The 20,592-nt window shown below is 45.2% G+C and overlaps 1 protein-coding gene across 4 annotated transcripts in view; it reads left to right on the top strand.

Moving 5' to 3' along the window:
* The window catches only part of LOC112218237 (ATP-binding cassette sub-family C member 8), a 140,741-nt gene that overhangs the window by 3,008 nt on the left and 117,141 nt on the right, over nucleotides 1-20,592 (top strand). For all 4 annotated transcript variants that reach the window (XM_042301247.1, XM_042301246.1, XM_042301245.1 and 1 more), the window contains exon 2: nucleotides 15,928-16,280. In XM_042301247.1, the coding sequence (XP_042157181.1) occupies nucleotides 16,133-16,280 (148 nt within the window). In that variant the 5' untranslated portion in view covers nucleotides 15,928-16,132. The remainder of the gene's footprint in view (nucleotides 1-15,927; nucleotides 16,281-20,592) is intronic.

The following is a 20,592-nucleotide window of genomic DNA, read 5'->3' as shown; positions in this document are numbered from 1 at the left end:
CTTCATTTACTGACCTTAATGGAAATTGCCGCCACCCGCTTGGCAAAGTGATCGGTCGCCGTCAGACACCGATGGGGTCCGATGACGTTCACCCCTGACATCTCTCTTTATTCTTACCCGTATCTGTGTCACACAGTATGCAGATTTTCACATTTGTAAGGATACAGACACACACAATTCTACAATATGGAACTCTGCTGTGGTCAAATAAAGCAACCATTACAAAACAACTTATCAGGACAAAATTTGAATTGGGACACTTTTTTATTTTACCTTTATTTAACTAGGCAAGTCGGTTACAAACAAATTCTTATTTACAATGACGGCCTAGGAACAGTGGGTTAACTGCCTGTTCAGGGGCAGAACGACAGATTTGTACCTTGTCAGCTTGGGGGGTGAACATGCAACCTTGCGGTTACTAGTCCAACGCTCTAACCACTAGGCTACCCTGCCGCCCCAGTGTGACACTTACTGATCATGTGTCATGGTGAAACAACTTTGATGGGCTTCAACTCCGGGCGCCACAGTCTTCAACCTCAACTTCTGGCAGGCTAGACCGGGAACTGATCTTTAAGCAAAAAGTGATAAATTGAAAAATTGTGTGCTCTCTGATATGACATTCATTGAAATCATAATAATGTCAGATATAATAGCATGTGATTGAATAACAAAAGGTTATTTCACTTGCCCAGCTGTCCACCTCCTTCACAATTCCCCGTCAGAAGAAGCGTAGGTTGATTTTGGCAATCATGCTCTTCACTCCGAAATGGCCAGCATGCATCTCGGTCAGCACGGCCTCCTCCTTAGTAAAAATCACCCTCCTGTGTGGCTGGCCATCCTTCCCCCGTAGGTACATATGATTGATAAGATAAGAGTTGCTGAAATACTCTAGTCTAAGTACATTTGCACTGCTGTCTTTCTCTCTCTTTCTTTCTCTCCATCTCTCTGTCTGTCTCACACTCTCTTCCCACCTCTCTCTCCCTCTCTCACTTTTATCCTTTCTCTCCATCTCTCTCTCTGTCTTCCACTCTCTTCCCACCTCTCTCTCTCCCTCTCTCACTTTCATCCTGTCTTTCTCTCCATCTCTGTCTGTCTTCCACTCTCTTCCCTCTCTCTCTCTTTCTTTCTCTCCATCTCTGTCTGTCTTCCACTCTCTTCCCACCTCTCTCTCCCTCTCTCACTTTCATCCTGTCTTTCTCTCCATCTCTGTCTGTCTTCCAATCTCTGTCTGTCTTCCAAACTTTCATCCTGTCTTTCTCTCCATCTCTGTCTGTCTTCCACTTCTTCCCTCTCTCTCTCTTTCTTTCTCTCCATCTCTGTCTGTCTTCCACTCTCTTCCCACCTCTCTCTCTCCCTCTCTCACTTTCATCCTGTCTTTCTCTCCATCTGTCTGTCTTCCACTCTCTTCCCTCTCTCTCTCTTTCTTTCTCTCCATCTCTGTCTGTCTTCCATACCTCTCTCTCCCTCTCTCACTTTCATCCTGTCTTTCTCTCCATCTCTCTGTCTGTCTTCCACTTGATCTCTGTCTTCCACTCTCTTCCCACCTCTCTCTCCCTCTCTCACTTTCATCCTGTCTTTCTCTCCATCTCTCTGTCTGTCTTCCACTCTCTTCCCACCTCTCTCTCCCTCTCTCACTTTTATCCTGTCTTTCTCTCCATCTCTGTCTGTCTTCCACTCTCTTCCCACCTCTCTCCCCTCTCTCACTTTCATCCTGTCTTTCTCTCCATCTCTCTGTCTGTCTTCCACTCTCTTCCCACCTCTCTCTCCCTCTCTCACTTTCATCCTGTCTTTCTCTCCATCTCTCTGTCTGTCTTCCACTCTCTTCCCACCTCTCTCTCCCTCTCTCACTTTCATCCTGTCTTTCTCTCCATCTCTGTCTGTCTTCCACTCTCTTCCCTCTCTCTCTCTTTCTTTCTCTCCATCTCTGTCTGTCTTCCACTCTCTTCTTAGTAAAAATCACCCTCTCTCTCTTTCTTTCTCTCCATCTCTGTCTGTCTTCCACTCTCTTCCCTCTCTCTCTCTTTCTTTCTCTCCATCTGTCTGTCTTCCACTCTCTTCCCACCTCTCTCCCTCTCTCACTTTCATCCTGTCTTTCTCTCCATCTCTCTGTCTGTCTTCCATCTCTTCCCAACTTTCATCCTGTCTTTCTCTCCATCTCTCTGTCTGTCTTCCACTCTCTTCCCACCTCTCTCTCCCTCTCTCACTTTCATCCTGTCTTTCTCTCCATCTCTGTCTGTCTTCCACTCTCTTCCCTCTCTCTCTCTTTCTTTCTCTCCATCTCTGTCTGTCTTCCACTCTCTTCCCTCTCTCTCTCTTTCTTTCTTTCTCCCATCTCTGTCTGTCTTCCACTCTCTTCCCACCTCTCTCTCCCTCTCTCACTTTCATCCTGTCTTTCTCTCCATCTCTGTCTGTCTTCCACTCTCTTCCCACCTCTCTCTCCCTCTCTCACTTTCATCCTGTCTTTCTCTCCATCTCTCTGTCTGTCTTCCACTCTCTTCCCTTCCTCTCTTTCTTTCTCTCCATCTTTGTCTTCCACTCTCTTCCCACCTCTCTCTCCCTCTCTCACTTTCATCCTGTCTTTCTCTCCATCTCTCTGTCTGTCTTCCACTCTCTTCCCTCTCTCTCTCTTTCTTTCTCTCCATCTTTGTCTTCCACTCTCTTCCCACCTCTCTCTCCCTCTCTCACTTTTATCCTGTCTTTCTCTCTGTCTGTCTTCCACTCTCTTCCCACCTCTCTCACTTTCATCCTGTCTTTCTCTCCATCTCTGTCTGTCTTCCACTCTCTTCCCTCTCTCTCTCTTTCTTTCTCTCCATCTCTGTCTGTCTTCCACTCTCTTCCCACCTCTCTCTCTCCTCTCTCACTTTCATCCTGTCTTTCTCTCCATCTCTGTCTGTCTTCCACTCTCTTCCCTCTCTCTCTCTTCTTTCTCTCCATCTCTGTCTGTCTTCCACTCTCTTCCCACCTCTCTCTCTCCCTCTCTCACTTTCATCCTGTCTTTCTCTCCATCTCTGTCTGTCTTCCACTCTCTTCCCTCTCTCTCTCTTTCTTTCTCTCCATCTCTGTCTGTCTTCCACTCTCTTCCCACCTCTCTCTCTCCCTCTCTCACTTTCATCCTGTCTTTCTCTCCATCTCTGTCTGTCTTCCACTCCTTCCCTCTCTCTTCCCCATCTCTCTGTCTGTCTTCCACTCTCTTCCCACCTCTCTCTCCCTCTCTCACTTTCATCCTGTCTTTCTCTCCATCTCTCTGTCTGTCTTCCCACTCTCTTCCCACCTCTCTCTCTCCCTCTCTCACTTTCATCCTGTCTTTCTCTCCATCTGTCTGTCTTCCACTCTTTCCCACCTCTCTCTCCCTCTCTCACTTTCATCCTGTCTTTCTCTCCATCTGTCTGTCTTCCACTCTCTTCCCACCTCTCTCTCCCTCTCTCACTTTCATCCTGTCTTTCTCCCATCTCTCTGTCTGTCTTCCACTCTCTTCCCACCTCTCTCTCCCTCTCTCACTTTCATCCTGTCTTTCTCTCCATCTCTCTGTCTGTCTTCCACTCTCTTCCCACCTCTCTCTCCCTCTCTCACTTTCATCCTGTCTTTCTCTCCATCTCTCTGTCTGTCTTCCACTCTCTTCCCACCTCTCTCTCCCTCTCTCACTTTTATCCTGTCTTTCTCTCCATCTCTGTCTGTCTTCCACTCTCTTCCCACCTCTCTCTCCCTCTCTCACTTTCATCCTGTCTTTCTCTCCATCTCTCTGTCTGTCTTCCATCTCTTCCCACCTCTCTCTCTCCCTCTCTCACTTTCTCCTGTCTTTCTCTGTCTGTCTTCCACTCTCTTCCCACCTCTCTCTCTCCCTCTCTCACTTTCATCCTGTCTTTCTCTCCATCTCTCTCTGTCTTCCACTCTCTTCCCACCTCTCTCCCTCCCTCTCTCACTTTTATCCTGTCTTTCTCTCCATCTCTCTGTCTGTCTTCCACTCTCTTCCCACCTCTCTCTCCCTCTCTCACTTTTATCCTTTCTCTCCATCTCTCTCTCTGTCTTCCACTCTCTTCCCACCTCTCTCTCCCTCTCTCACTTTTATCCTTTCTCTCCATCTCTCTGTCTGTCTTCCACTCTCTTCCCACCTCTCTCTCCCTCTCTCACTTTTATCCTTTCTCTCCATCTCTCTGTCTGTCTTCCACTCTCTTCCCACCTCTCTCTCTCCCTCTCTCACTTTCATCCTGTCTTTCTCTCCATCTCTCTGTCTGTCTTCCACTCTCTTCCCACCTCTCTCTCCCTCTCTCACTTTCATCCTGTCTTTCTCTCCATCTCTCTGTCTGTCTTCCACTCTCTTCCCACCTCTCTCTCTCCCTCTCTCACTTTCATCCTGTCTTTCTCTCCATCTCTCTGTCTGTCTTCCACTCTCTTCCCACCTCTCTCTCCCCTCTCTCACTTTCATCCTGTCTTTCTCTCCATCTCTCTGTCTGTCTTCCACTCTCTTCCCACCTCTCTCTCCCTCTCTCACTTTCATCCTGTCTTTCTCTCCATCTCTCTGTCTGTCTTCCACTCTCTTCCCACCTCTCTCTCTCCCTCTCTCACTTTCATCCTGTCTTTCTCTCTGTCTGTCTTCCACTCTCTTCCCACCTCTCTCTCTCCCTCTCTCACTTTCATCCTGTCTTTCTCTCTGTCTGTCTTCCACTCTCTTCCCACCTCTCTCTCTCCTCTCTCACTTTCATCCTGTCTTTCTCTCTGTCTGTCTTCCACTCTCTTCCCACCTCTCTCTCCCTCTCTCACTTTCATCCTGTCTTTCTCTCCATCTCTCTGTCTGTCTTCCACTCTCTTCCCACCTCTCTCTCCCTCTCTCACTTTCATCCTGTCTTTCTCTCCATCTCTCTGTCTGTCTTCCACTCTCTTCCCACCTCTCTCTCCCTCTCTCACTTTTATCCTTTCTCTCCATCTCTCTGTCTGTCTTCCACTCTCTTCCCACCTCTCTCTCCCTCTCTCACTTTTATCCTTTCTCTCCATCTCTCTGTCTGTCTTCCACTCTCTTCCCACCTCTCTCTCCCTCTCTCACTTTTATCATTTCTTTCTCAGTGTCTGTTAAGGTAAGACACCAAGTTAAGGGCATTTGTAATTACCATAATTGCTTACACCTAACCCTCTGATTGATCAGGTTTAGCTTATAGCTAGATACCGCAATATGACAGACATAACTATATCAGTTGAGGCTGCTGAGGGGAAGATGGTTCATAATAATGTCTGGAATGGAGTTAATGAAATGGTATCAACTAAATGGAAACCACGTGTTTGATATCATTCCATTTACTCCATTCCAGACATTATTATGAGCCATCATCCCCTCAGCAGCATCCACTAAACTATATGTATAGCTAGCAACTAGCTGACCAACTAGCTAGATGGAAAATGGTTGTTGAAAAATGGTTGTACATAGCTAAATCTGTCCAGTTATCTAATATAATTGTGAATATCTCTGTTGCTCCTCTTGTCGAAATCAGTGGTGCCTTTATAGTACTGCGTCTGGTTGGAAAGATAAAAGGACATCTGAGGGATGTCATTGAAGTGCAAGCTTTTATTTTTGTACATATTTTTTAAATGTATTTTTTATTTCAACAATAATACACATCAAAAGCAGCTACTGTAGCTGGCTAGCTGACTTGGAAAGGCTGTGGTAAATAAAGTACAGTAGCTAGCAATGTGTCTGGGTGTAGCTGGTGCAGAGGAGTCAGGCTCAGGACAGCAGAGATGTGTCCCTGTAGTGGTCTGGGTGTAGCTGGTGCAGAGGAGTCAGGCTCAGGACAGCAGAGATGTGTCCCTGTAGTGGTCTGGGTGTAGCTGGTGCAGAGGAGTCAGGCTCAGGACAGCAGAGATGTGTCCCTGTAGTGGTCTGGGTGTAGCTGGTGCAGAGGAGTCAGGCTCAGGACAGCAGAGATGTGTCCCTGTAGTGGTCTGGGTGTAGCTGGTGCAGAGGAGTCAGGCTCAGGACAGCAGAGATGTGTCCCTGTAGTGGTCTGGGTGTAGCTGGTGCAGAGGAGTCAGGCTCAGGACAGCAGAGATGTGTCCCTGTAGTGGTCTGGGTGTAGCTGGTGCAGAGGAGTCAGGCTCAGGACAGCAGAGATGTGTCCCTGTAGTGGTCTGGGTGTAGCTGGTGCAGAGGAGTCAGGCGCAGGACAGCAGAGATGTGTCCCTGTAGTGGTCTGGGTGTAGCTGGTGCAGAGGAGTCAGGCGCAGGACAGCAGAGATGTGTCCCTGTAGTGGTCTGGGTGTAGCTGGTGCAGAGGAGTCAGGCTCAGGACAGCAGAGATGTGTCCCTGTAGTGGTCTGGGTGTAGCTGGTGCAGAGGAGTCAGGCTCAGGACAGCAGAGATGTGTCCCTGTAGTGGTCTGGGTGTAGCTGGTGCAGAGGAGTCAGGCTCAGGACAGCAGAGATGTGTCCCTGTAGTGGTCTGGGTGTAGCTGGTGCAGAGGAGTCAGGCTCAGGACAGCAGAGATGTGTCCCTGTAGTGGTCTGGGTGTAGCTGGTGCAGAGGAGTCAGGCTCAGGACAGCAGAGATGTGTCCCTGTAGTGGTCTGGGTGTAGCTGGTGCAGAGGAGTCAGGCTCAGGACAGCAGAGATGTGTCCCTGTAGTGGTCTGGGTGTAGCTGGTGCAGAGGAGTCAGGCTCAGGACAGCAGAGATGTGTCCCTGTAGTGGTCTGGGTGTAGCTGGTGCAGAGGAGTCAGGCTCAGGACAGCAGAGATGTGTCCCTGTAGTGGTCTGGGTGTAGCTGGTGCAGAGGAGTCAGGCTCAGGACAGCAGAGATGTGTCCCTGTAGTGGTCTGGGTGTAGCTGGTGCAGAGGAGTCAGGCTCAGGACAGCAGAGATGTGTCCCTGTAGTGGTCTGGGTGTAGCTGGTGCAGAGGAGTCAGGCTCAGGACAGCAGAGATGTGTCCCTGTAGTGGTCTGGGTGTAGCTGGTGCAGAGGAGTCAGGCGCAGGACAGCAGAGATGTGTCCCTGTAGTGGTCTGGGTGTAGCTGGTGCAGAGGAGTCAGGCGCAGGACAGCAGAGATGTGTCCCTGTAGTGGTCTGGGTGTAGCTGGTGCAGAGGAGTCAGGCTCAGGACAGCAGAGATGTGTCCCTGTAGTGGTCTGGGTGTAGCTGGTGCAGAGGAGTCAGGCTCAGGACAGCAGAGATGTGTCCCTGTAGTGGTCTGGGTGTAGCTGGTGCAGAGGAGTCAGGCTCAGGACAGCAGAGATGTGTCCCTGTAGTGGTCTGGGTGTAGCTGGTGCAGAGGAGTCAGGCTCAGGACAGCAGAGATGTGTCCCTGTAGTGGTCTGGGTGTAGCTGGTGCAGAGGAGTCAGGCTCAGGACAGCAGAGATGTGTCCCTGTAGTGGTCTGGGTGTAGCTGGTGCAGAGGAGTCAGGCTCAGGACAGCAGAGATGTGTCCCTGTAGTGGTCTGGGTGTAGCTGGTGCAGAGGAGTCAGGCTCAGGACAGCAGAGATGTGTCCCTGTAGTGGTCTGGGTGTAGCTGGTGCAGAGGAGTCAGGCTCAGGACAGCAGAGATGTGTCCCTGTAGTGGTCTGGGTGTAGCTGGTGCAGAGGAGTCAGGCTCAGGACAGCAGAGATGTGTCCCTGTAGTGGTCTGGGTGTAGCTGGTGCAGAGGAGTCAGGCTCAGGACAGCAGAGATGTGTCCCTGTAGTGGTCTGGGTGTAGCTGGTGCAGAGGAGTCAGGCGCAGTACAGCAGAGATGTGTCCCTGTAGTGGTCTGGGTGTAGCTGGTGCAGAGGAGTCAGGCTCAGGACAGCACAGATGTGTCCCTGTAGTGGTCTGGGTGTAGCTGGTGCAGAGGAGTCAGGCTCAGGACAGCAGAGATGAGTAAAACAAGTAACTTTACTCAAATATTCCAAATAACATGTCGTAATACCGAGCCCACAATAACGGACCGAACATAAAACAATCACGCACTAAAACCACGGGGAAAACAGAGGGTTACATAATGAACATGGAATTGGGGAAACCAGGTGTGTAAAACAAAGACAAAACCAAATGAAAATGAAAAGTGGATCGGCGATGGCTAGATGGCTGGTGACGTCGAACGCCGCCCGAACAAGGAGAGGGACCGACTTCGGCGGAAGTCGTGACAGTTTCACGTATATGCACGTCAAATTTGACTAGAATTTGACTAAATTAAACTAGCGGTTAAACCAGACATCGGCCAATACTGATGTTGGCATTATTAGCTAATGTCGGCCGATTCTGATATGTTCACCGATATATTGCGCATCCCTAATAATAATAATAATAGGAGTAAAATAAAGAACAGAGTAGAAGCAGAAAATGATGAGTGCATGTGTGTGCTTATGCTCTGGCCAAACCCATCGGTTTTTGGACTAATCAGACGGCCCGGATGTGTTCGCATTCAGTGCAGGGTCGGTGAGTGGGCGTGGCATAGTGTTTGGCCGGGCCATGTAGTCAACTCCAATTGAGTCATATATATCTGGCCTATATATCTCGCTGGACTGTGCTCGGGGGTCAAGATGGTTTGTTTGATGTGTCCTTCACATGTGTTATATGTTATTGTTTTCCAGGGAGAGAGAGACCTCTCTCTGTCACTAAATTATGTATGACCATCACTACATCATTCAGAGTACTACCGACACACACACTTTACATGCCTTTGCCTCTAATCTTCTCTGTCTTTCTCTCTCAAATTCAAGCTGCTTTATTGGCATGAAAAACATTGCGTCAATATTGTCAAAGCCAATACAAGCTGTCATCAAGGCAAGGGGTGGCTACTTTGAAGAATCTGAAACACTTTTTTTGTTGTTTTTTTGGTTGCTACATGATTCCATATGTGTTGTTTCATAGTTTTGATGTCTTCATTATTATTCTACAATGTAGAAAATAGTAAAAAAAGAAAGAAAACCCTTTAATGAGTCGGTGTGAGTAGGTGTGGGTAGATGTGAGTAGGTGTGAGTAGGTGTGGGTAGGTGTGAGTAGGTGTGAGTAGGTGTGAGTAGGTGTGTCCAAACCTTTGACTGGTGCTGTACATATTTGGCTGCAAGAGGAGCCCTTGCTCCTTCGCCCATTAGTATTTTTGGCTTTTCCTCTGGGTTTAATACATTTAAATTAGAAATAAATATAGTAATTTCTGTGAATAATGAATCTCTTGGTGAGATATATTTCTCACAGTGAAGGAGAAAGTGCATCTCTGTTTCTACCTCCCCTGTCATGCAGTGACCACATACACGCTCCTCTTTGGGGAACCATGTCTTTTTATGTCTGCCGGTTTTTATTGCCAATCGGTGGTCACTCAGCCTGTACTTGGTAAGGATCTGTCTCTGCTTCGTATCTCTGACAGAGTAGAGATAATCAGCATGTTAGTATTCTCTGTTTAGGGGCAGATAGCAATTTAGTCGGTTTTGGGATTTTGTTTAGTTTTTCCAATGTTGTAAATATGAGTCCTTTTGATTGGTTCATGATATTGTTTATGTGAATTCTTTCTTTTGAAGCAGTCGGTGAGGTCATCTACTTTGTGTATGACACAAGTCATTTTTCCAACAACTGTTTACAGACCAATTATTTCACTTCTAATTCACTGTATCACAATTCCATTGGGTCAGAAGTGTACATACACTATGTTGACTGGACCTTTAAACAGCTTGGAAAATTCCCGAAAATTATGTCATGGCTTTAGAAGCTTCTGATAGGCTGTATGATTGGTTCATTTTGTAGAGTTTGTTGGGCAGTTTTTTTAATGAGTATTGGTGGTTAATTTCTTCAGAAACACGTTAATCTGACTGTGACCTGACAATGGTGGCTGTGGTCTGACAGTGAATGCACTAATGGAGGAAGGGTCCATGTAATGGCATAATCGACTACTCTTATCCCAAGAGCTGAGCAGTAAGTAAACCGACCTAAAGATTCCCATCTGATTCGACCATTAAGTGTAACCGATGTGAAATGGCTAGCTAGTTAGAGGTGGTGCGCGCTAATAGCGTTTCGATCGGTGGCATCACTCGCTCTGAGACCTTGAAGTAGTGGTTCCCCTTGCTATGCAAGGTCTGCAAGACCTTGAAGATGGGTAACGATGCTTCGTGGGTGACTTGTCGGTGTGTGCAGAGGGTCCCTGGTTCGAACCCGGGTAGGGGCGAGGGGACGGACTAAAGTTAAACTGTTACACAAGCATGTACAGGCCTAAGGTTCAATAGAGATGCACTAACTCCTTCCTGTTTTTGTTCAGTATTCGGTCAGGACTGTTTCTCATTATTTATAATGATATATAATATATGCATTGGTTACCTCCCGCAGCAGTGTAGTCAGGCTCAGAACCCGTTCATTGTAATCTCCACAAATAAGCACTCTGCCTGAAATTGAATGATTTCTGTTTGGAGATTGTCAAAAAATGTATCATCATGATATGATGAATCTGAAGGAGCATAAGCTGCACATATGTATACATCATTGTCACAATAGATTGTACCTTTTTGTTAAGTTTTAGCCAAGTGTGGTTAGTACCTTTTCTTAAAATTACATTTAGTGCCAAGTCCTGCTTATGCCAAATGATGATTCCACGTGGGGCCTCTGCTGCTGGGGTGAAGTGTTGCATCCTTTAGGTCCTTAGCAAAGGTTCCGAAACTGTCCTGATCAAGGTGTACATTATGGTATACAGTGCCTTCGGAAAGTATTCAGACCCCTTGGCTTTTTCCACATTTTATTACGTTACAGCCATATTCTAAAATCGATGAAATAAAAACATTTTCCTCAGCAATCTACACATAATAACCCGTACTGACAATGCGAAAACAGGTAGCGTCATATCCAAGCAGACTCAATGCTGTAATCGCTGCCAACGGTGCTTCAACAAAGTACTGAGTAAAGGGTCTGAACACTCAGTGGTTCCTCCTTTAAAGATTGAGGCAGCGCAGTTTGTGGGGTGCCACAGAAATCTATAGCACGTTATTTAAGTCTCAGCAGTGTCAATCCAAAGGCATTGTAAGTGTTCGCATGTCCGAGTCGGATGCCATTGTGATGTTGAGCAGTGAGGCACAGTCCACAGTGATCGGCTTTATTTTGGGTGGACACAACATATTGATTGTTGGGAACGCTCTGCCACTCTTCTCACTGCCCCAGATACATTTTCACCTTTGGCACGAAGGTCATTTGTTGGGGATGTCAATCTTATTCAGAAGTTATACACCTGGTGTCAAGGGAGTAATCTTTCCTGGACCAAGAACCTCCCATTTGATTTGATAATTACATCCTCTCTTGTTGTGCTCAGATGGTCTCGGAGGTCATCATTTGTCTGACTCAGTTTGTCCATTCTGCTTTCTAATTTAGCAAAAGATGCTCTGCTCTCCTCCCTGAACTGTTTTATCTCTTCTTTTAGTTTCTGGACAGTGTCCTCCACTTGAAGCTTGTTCTCTCTGAGTTCTATGACCTCCTGCTTCGACTAGAGAGAGGGTGTTGTGGAAACGTTGCATAGCAGGTGTTCTTGGTGTTGTAGGCATGTCCTTGGCTCTGTCTGCTGCAGGTGAGGCAGGTAGAAGGACACAGAGAGTTTCTTGCTGGGTCACAGAGGCTGTTGGGGTCTGCTTTTCTCCATCTCCCTCCTTGACTTTTTCCTCAGCTTCTGAGATGAGTTCAGCTTCTACTTTTAGGGTAGCAAACACATTCAAGCCTCCAGGCTTTTGAGAATCATTGCCTTGTATCAATGCAGTTGTCCCTAGTGTCTTTAGAGAACTGTTTTACTTTGATATCCTTTGTCATTTGTCCTTTTGTCTTTCTGTTGTTAACTAGCTATGTTTTGTTAGCTAGCTTCTTTTAGGAGAGTCCCTAACAACTTGTAAACAATCCAGCTAGCTAAGATAACGGCACAATTTTATATAAAATATACTTTTACACAAGCTCATCTTCATCGTTTGCTGCTTGTTTCGTCTCCCATTCAGTCTTGCAGTTTTCCGTTTGCTTTTTCCAATGTACTTCACTCTATAACCATGTACATTTCGATATTTGTAAGAGTACATTTTTTTCAGCAGCTGCTGCTCAATTTGGTTCTCTCTCTCTCTTATCCACCAGATCTCAATATTTTAAGTGAGAGAATGACTCAGAAATGAACAGTTGTTTCCCAGTTATAGAGCTCTCCTCTAGCTGCACAGGTAGACAATCTACTTTTCTCTCATGTTGTGTTGAACCACAGTAACCCAGAAAAAGAACTGCTAAACCTAGGTTACTCTCTTCTGGAATTGGCAGGATACACCCATTGGAGTCAGATATTCTTCAAAAGGTCCTGATGAATGTTCAGATACCTCTTAGGTTCACAGAGAATACACTAAATACATAGCGGTGGACTACTGTGAACAGCTGAGACGGTTGTCTGTCAGTGAGTAGGTCTGTCTGTCTCTTTGGCCACATGGCCATTAGTCGTAACGCTTTAGTTCCGGTCCTGAAAGGCTGCCAATAGAGATTTGAAACCAATTACATACCTATGCACAACTGGAGCAGCTGAAAGGTAGGAAAGGCAGTCAGTGGTCTCTGTAGCCACTGGTCAGTGATTTTACGGAACTCAGACGTGCCATTTTATGGAACTCAGACGTGAGTTCCATTCTGGAACGTTCCAACATGAGAGGATCAAAAATGTTCCTCTGAGCCGCTGTTAAAGCATCTGTTCTGCCCCCTTTTAATTCTGACGGTTGACGTTTTAAACTCTCCCTGGGGAATAATCCCACAATGGACGGTGGTAATCTCAAATTGAGGACACGACAGTTTTAACACAGCTAAAGCTGGCCACACACGTGAATACAGAGGAGCAATTTAAAAAGAAAAAACACAAGTATGTTGGAGATTGTTGATTGTTGCACATCAGACCTAGGTTCAAATGCTCTTGAAATGATTTCAAATACTTTATCAGTGCTTGATTGAGCTTGCCTGTTGCTACGTAACGAATAGAAAAGTCAGAAAAGTACAAAACCCTGGCAACGTGACACTCCAGAGAGACTAAAGAAAACACTCAAATTCAACATGTCTGTTGCACATGTCAATATAATGTATATAGAAAAGCTAGAAAATATCTACATTTAGTGTATATGTATTTAAAAGTTCTTTCTAGAGATGTTTGTGGAAGCTACTGGATATCTCCCTCATGCCAACTTCTTCGTTCCCACGTGGGGAGGTATTTTGGTGCAGGATAGGAAGTGAGGGTACAGAGTTACAGATGTTGCATTCCCCCGGGGCCACGTTCAGTTCCAAAATGTTCTAGAACGTTGCAGATAGAAATTCCATGAATAGAGCTGACGTGATTCCTTCTACGTCCGAAAGGCATGTTTTGTTCTACATAGCATATTTCTATCTCCATGTTCCAAAAAGTTGCATCCTGCTGAACACGGCGTGGGTGTCGAGGGAGGTATCAGGTATCGTGTCTCGACGACCAGCCGTACATCTTCACTCTGTTCCCCTCCCTCGCTGCACCTCCCTCTAGCATCAGAGGTGCGTTCAGTAGAGCGTGCTGTTTTTGATCATTCAGCTAGAAATATGCTATGTGGAACCAACATGCCTCTCTGACATGTAGAATAAGGAATCACGTCGGCTCTATTCATGGTATTTCTATTTGGAACATTTTGCAACTGAACGTGGCCCAGTTGTCACCTCTCACCCCTGACAGCTGAGCTGGGCATCGCCCAGATTACTGTATTTGATCTACACATCAATTATAAAAAGTGTGAATTTACTCTGTGCATTCTGTACCTTGGGTTGATGACCTGCGTGAATGAGCAGAATGTCATTGGGATCCATAGAGTATAATCCTGACAAGCAAACAGCATAACATACAGTAGTCTTTTTTTTTTAGGATGCCATTCATATTTTATGTTCCTGTGTTTTAGACAGTTGTCACGTCTACTCCCGCTCCCCCTCTCTGGCGCTCGTTTGTCGCCAGTTTGGTTCATTATTACTCACACCTGCCGCCATCGTTACGCGCACCTGTGCTTCATCACCTTCCTGATTACCTCCCCTACAGTATATCTGTCGGTCCCTTTGGTTCTTCCCCCAGGCGATATTGATTCTGTTCCTGTGTTATATGTCTGTACGCTACTCGTGTTTCTTGTTTTGTTCCATGTTTCATTTATTATTAAATTCACTCCCGACTCCGTACTCGTTACAGCAGTATATACAGTACCAGTCAGAAGTTTGGACACCTACTCATTCAAGGGTTTTTCTTTATTTGGACTATTTTCTACATTGTAGAATAATAGTGACGACATCAAAACTATGAAACAACACATATGGAATAATGTAGTAAGCAAAACAGTTTTCAACAAATCAAAATCTATTTTAGATTATTTAAAGTAGCCACACTTTGCCTTGATGACAGCTTTGCACACTCTTGGCATTCTCTCAACCAGCTTCATGAGGAATACTTTTCCAACAGTCTTGTTGGCTGCTTTTCCTTCACTCTGCGGTCCAATTCATCCTAAACCATCTCTATTGGGTTGAGGTCGGGCGATTGTGGAGGCCAGGTCAACTGATGCAGCACTCCATCACTCTCCTTGGTCAAATAGCCCTTAGCGCAGCCTGGAGGTGTGTTGGGTCATTGTCCTGTTGAAAAACAAATGATAGTAACACTAAGCACAAACCAGATGGGATGGTGTATCACTGCAGAATGCTGTGGTAGCCATGCTAGTTAAGTATGCCTTGAATTCTAAATAAATAATTGAGTGTCACCAGCAAAGCACCATCACACCTCCTCCTCCATGCTTCACGGTGGGAACCACAAATGTGTAGATCATCTGTTCACCTACTCTGCGTCTCACAAAGACACGGCGGTTGGAACCAAAAATCTCAAATGAACTTTTAACAAGGAAAAGTTGTCATCAAGGTAAAGGGTGGCTACTTTGATGAATCTCAAATATAAAATATATTTTAATTTGTATAACACTTTTTTGGTTGCTACATGATTCCATGTGTTATTTCATAGTAAAGAAAAAAACTTTAATGAGTAGGTGTGTCCAAACTTTTGACTTGTACTGCATGTCTGTGCCACTACAGCAATCTAGTTATTCTGTCACCATTTTGTTCTTTCTGTCCCTGAGTGCTTGAACACAGGTGAATATGTAGAAAGCCAATGAATAAATGAAGGGATATCATTATGTAATTCCTGGAAATAATTGGGTTTGGGATTTTGCATGCTTCCAGATGCCTCTCACGTAGCCTAACTCTCCTCTGGAATGTCAGCATTGGTACCGCTCTCTCACTCTGTCTGTGTCTGTCTGTCTGTCTGTCTGTCTGTCTGTCTGTCTCTGTCTGTCTGTCTGTCTGTCTGTCTGTCTGTCTGTCTGTCTGTCTGTCTGTCTGTCTGTCTGTCTGTCTGTCTGTCTGTCTGTCTGTCTGTCTGTCTCTTTATTTCATTCATGTTCACCCCTCACCTTTCTCTCTCTCTCGCTCTCTCTCGCTCTCTCTCCTTCCCATTATCTCTCGCTCTCTCTCACTCCCTTTCTCCGTGCCACCTCTAGCAGGTCGTCTCTTCTGTACGAACAAACTGTCTCACATTCACCCTCAGTTGTCGTCTTGCAAGGTCGACTCTGAAATCTCATTTACAGAGATAGGAATAGCAGGTGCACCGCAGGAGGACTCCGCTCTCGTGCGTGCGTGTGTGTGTGTGTGAGGCGCCGGTGTGTGTTTTGTGTCTTTGTGGTGTGTGTTCCAGAGGAGCTGTGCAGCGTTTTGCACGTGAGAGCGAACAGACAAAGCTGGCCAATCAGACGTGGGTATCAAGGATGTGTTTTGGAGACCGCAGGGGAACAGGATGCAGGAATTTGTTACCAGCGAGCTTTCGGCTGGCAATGCTGCTTCTCAGGAACGTGAAGAGTGCAGCTTTTTCCCTTTAACTGGACTGTAATTACCCTCTTCCTCTCTCTCCTTTCTTCTCCCTCTCCCTTCTTTCTCTCTGGATGTGGTATTGGGAGCCAGGATGTGAAAGAGAGGAACTACGAGAGCGGAGGTCACGTTCAAACTCATCGAGACCTGCCGCTGGAAATACATCAGTGTCCTACAAAAGAAACAACATGCTCTGAGAGATTCTCTCTCCTTTTTTCTTGTTGTCCTCCTCTTTTTCCTCTTTTTTCCTCCTCCTTTCCTGTGGTGAGTTTCCCCCCCGTAGAGTCCCGGTTCCAACATGTCCTTGGCGTTCTGTGGGAACGAGAACAACTCGTTGGCGTACAACGTGGACAGCGGCGTTCTCAACAACGGCTGCTTCCTGGACGCGCTCAACGTGGTGCCGCACATTTTCCTGCTCTTCATCACCTTCCCCATCCTCTTCATCGGTGAGTGTTACCACGAGGTGAGAGCCACACGGCCTCACAACCACAAGAGCGGGAAAATATGTTGACGGACGCACGCACAAGCATAACTGTCCTATGGTAGCTCATTACTGAGCCATTCACTCCGTTACTGGGTGCTTATGTTGCAATGAAATGATCTGTAATCGCTGGTAATCAGTGATGGTGTCAGCATATGTTAGAGGGAGTGTACCGAGCTGTAGTTATTTTGTTTTGTTTAACTATGCATGAATTCATTTTGCATAGGAATATGTAGTCCACGGTACAGTTTATAATATATGCCATTTAGCAGAAGCTTTTTATCCAAAGTGACTTACAGTCATGTGTGCATACATTTGACGTATTGGTGGCCCCGGGATTTGAACCTATAATCCTGGCTTTGCAAGCGCCATCATCAACTAACAGTGTGTCCCCTATGTTCAAACCATTAACATTCTAATGGGAACATTACCCTAGGTGAAGCATGGTGGGGGTGGGAGGCTGGTTGGGACATATTCCAAGAAACCCCTCGTTGTGGGAAGCATTTTTATTTTTGACAAACAAATGTGACCTTTCTGCTGGAATTTAGACCTCGCGAGCAGGAGCTGGAACCAGAATCTACTGTAGGGTCGGGTTGCACAACCCTGCTCGCCTGCCAGTCTGTTCCACCTGGCTACCCCCTCCAATTCCACTGGTGTCATCATCACCGTGTGACCGGCTGGCCACCTCTGCGTCATCAATGTGTGACAAGTTCACTGTGTCCCCATCCCTGTTTTGTAATGTGCGGTGACTTTCTTCAGCTGTTATCATTCCTAGACCCATTTTGTGTCCCTGTGACTGCTGGTGAAGTGACTCTTACGTGCTTGGCCATGTGTCATCAGTGTGTGACTGACCAAGTCTCTTCGTCCCTGCGACACTGTTAGAGAGAGGCTACATTACATCTGAAATCCAACCCTATTCCCTTTACAGTGCTCCACTGGCTCTGGGAAAAAATACGTGCATTCTAAAGATAATAGGGTGCCATGCCAGATTTACCCCGACACTACTAAGGACTGGGATAAACCCATTAGCTAGAAGGAAGATAAAAGATGGAGCAAAGCGAGAGAGAGAAAGATATAAATAAGAGGGGGACCTGAGAAAGAACAATTCATTAATTTTTTTCCTTTATTTAACTAGACAAGTCAGTTAAGAACCAATTCTTATTTTCAATGATGGCGTAGGAACAGTGGAACAACTGCCTGTTCAGGGGTTGAACAACAGATTTGTATCTTGTCAGCTCAGGGATTTGAACTTGCAACCTTCTGGTTACTAGTCCAACACTCTAACCACTAGGCTACCCTGCCGCCCCAAAGTGATTAACGAGAGATACTCAAGGAAACATGTCGCTGGTTTCGGAGGATTCGAGCGTTGTTAAGGACAACCAACCCAATCAACGAAACAAACGAAAACCAAGTTGGCCAAGCGGTATCAAACCAACTCCAAGCAAGAGGGCACGCGTGGAGAGGGGGTCAATGAAAGGAGAAAATAAACCATATCCCATCATGAAGGAAAAGCGTTGCCCGAATCAACGAGTCTCCACGGTGACGGATAAACTTTATATCAACGGACAACTGTATCAGGACTCTAGAGTAACTCCATGGCTATTTTAATCCAATGTTCAAATCTGTAAGAAATACATGCTCTACTGATCTTCACTTGACAAGGGAAGGGTTGCATATAGCTCAGGTTAATGTATGTAGCCTTCCTAACAAAAACACATCAGGTTTTTAACATGGTCAACATATGTAATATTCATATTTTAGCTTTGACCGATGGATATAGTCTACTGAGAAGAGACAGGAATAGGAATGGTGCGGGTATAGCACCATTCCAGAATCATATACCTTTTAAGAGAAGGGATGACCTTAATGTAGGTCAAATAGAGGCACTATGGGCTCAAGTACATCTGCCTTTCCAGGCAGCCATATTGGTAGGGTGTGTGTATAGACCTCTCTAGGGTGTCCTATCTGGGTTTGACCAGGCCACAGATAGTAACAGAGATGTATTTATCTTGTGTGGTTTTAATATAAATTGGAAGGATCATAATAATTCAAATATAACTCAATTAATGAGATATGCCCGAGAGCTGTGGTTTGAAACAAATGGTTAATGATACTACTAGCTCATCTACGGAGTCAGGTCACCTTTCAGCAGCCAAATCTAAACTACAAATGTATTAACAGAATTATAGAACACTATGTAATTATGCAGTTAAATTAAATCATAAGAAAAAAATCTATTTGACAAAAATGATCCTAAAAAGGTATGGAACACAGTTAAGGGCTTCCTTGGTACATCCATCTCATCATGCCCATCTAGTGTGGAGGTTGACGGATGAACAATAACAAGAACATTTATTTACTGCGCGATACTGTAAACACCCATTCTTCCAAACAAGCTATTGTCCAATGGATTGATGATCATATTATGAGTGAACAAACCTGCTCTTTTCGTCTATAAATGGTGTCAGTAGAGGAGGTGGTTAAACCTGCTGAAGTCATTACCCAATGGTAAATCTACAGGTTATCATCTTCTGGACAATGTTTTACTTCACTATGCTGCTCCCCAGATTGCAGCTCCACTGAGATACATATTTAGTTGGTCACTGGAAAAGGGGACATTTGTAAATATATGGAAGCATGCTAATCCAATCCAAGACCGCAAAGAACCCATTACTCCTGCCAATAGTCGACCAATCAGTCTACTCCCTTCCCTCAGTAAGATATTGGAGGGTATTATGAGTAGACAAATTTGGGAGTATATGGAAAATGATGATCGTATCACAGCCAATCAGCATGCTTATCGCAAAAAGCATTCCACTACCACTGCCTTGGTTGACATGACTGACCAGTGGCTCAATGCTATTGTATTATTTTTAGATTTTAGCGCAGCATTTGATTTAGTGGATCATTAAATATTTTTTTGAAGGAGGCAGCATTGAATTGGGTACAGTCATATCTAACTGACAGGGATCAGTGTACCAATGTATTGTATGTATGATCAATGTATGTATCAATGGGTCGTTTTCTTCCCTTCATGCGTTAAACTGTGGAATACCGCAGAGCAGCTGCCTTGGGCCACTTCTTTATTCAATATATACCAACGGCTTTCATTAGCCCTCATCTGAAACTCAAGCTACTATATTTGCGGATGATACTACAGTTTATACAGCAAGACAATAGTTTCAATAGGTACAGCATGCTCTACAAGTTGATCTGGGAAATATCAAGGAGTGGGTTTGTCTGAACCAACTTGTTTCAGACACCAAAAAAAACAAGGTTATGTTGGTCTGTTCCACCAGGAAAAGGCCAACACAGCATGGGATACAATTAAGTATGGGGGGAGTACAAATTGAGGAAGTGGCAGAAACCACACTACTAGGAGTGCTGCTAGACACCTGCTTATCATGGTCGTCTCAAATAAATCATCTATGTAAAAAAAAAAAACATTTTCTATGGCATGGCATGATCGGAAGGATAGCTAAATATTTACCAGGGAAGATTCTTAAGCAAACAACCCAAAAATGAATTGAGAGTCAGGTGAACTACTGTTCTGTGGTCTGGGGAAATGCATCAGCATGTTAAATTAGGAGGCTGCAGAATGCACAGAACAAAGCAGCAAGGATTGTTTTAAGGTGGAGATATGGTCCTTCTGTTTTAGGTATGCTCAACAAGATAATTGAAAAAAAACATGCTTATTTTATTTCACAATATACAGTACATAATTTAGAACGGCCCTATTCACAGCAGTATTCAGTTGGTAAGAGACAGACATTCATGTATTATCATGTATTATCCAGACAGAAAAGAGAAATAGGCAAAATAACATTTGGACTTGGAGCAATAAAGAAATTGAATAATTTATCTGAGCTAACCAGAAATATTTCAATATATAAATTCAAACAGTACTTTAGAACCATTTAAATATAATAAATTGGAAGTTTGTGCAGGACTATGGCAGATGAAGGAACCAATCTATAATTTCGTATTTATCTGGTTATGTCCGTGTATTATGCCTGTTTGTTACAGTGTTATTATTTGAAAATGTGATTGTATTAGAAATTGTATTTGAATGTTTAAGGACTCTTGGAAGATTAGCTCCAAAGGACGACTAAAAGAGAAAATCCTCTTCCTCTCTCTCCCTCTCCCTCATTCATCCTCCCTGTCACCTTGCGCCTGTGGGAGAATCTCAATTGCATTTCCTTGATCCCTTTGCACCCTCTCACCTCCTCAAAACCAATTGGATGAGAAGGTCAGAGGGAAGGTGCCTAGTGACTCTG

The sequence above is a fragment of the Oncorhynchus tshawytscha genome, linkage group LG19 (genome assembly GCF_018296145.1).
Source record: "Oncorhynchus tshawytscha isolate Ot180627B linkage group LG19, Otsh_v2.0, whole genome shotgun sequence".
NCBI lineage: Eukaryota > Metazoa > Chordata > Actinopteri > Salmoniformes > Salmonidae > Oncorhynchus > Oncorhynchus tshawytscha.
This window is presented reverse-complemented; position numbering and strand designations above follow the sequence as displayed.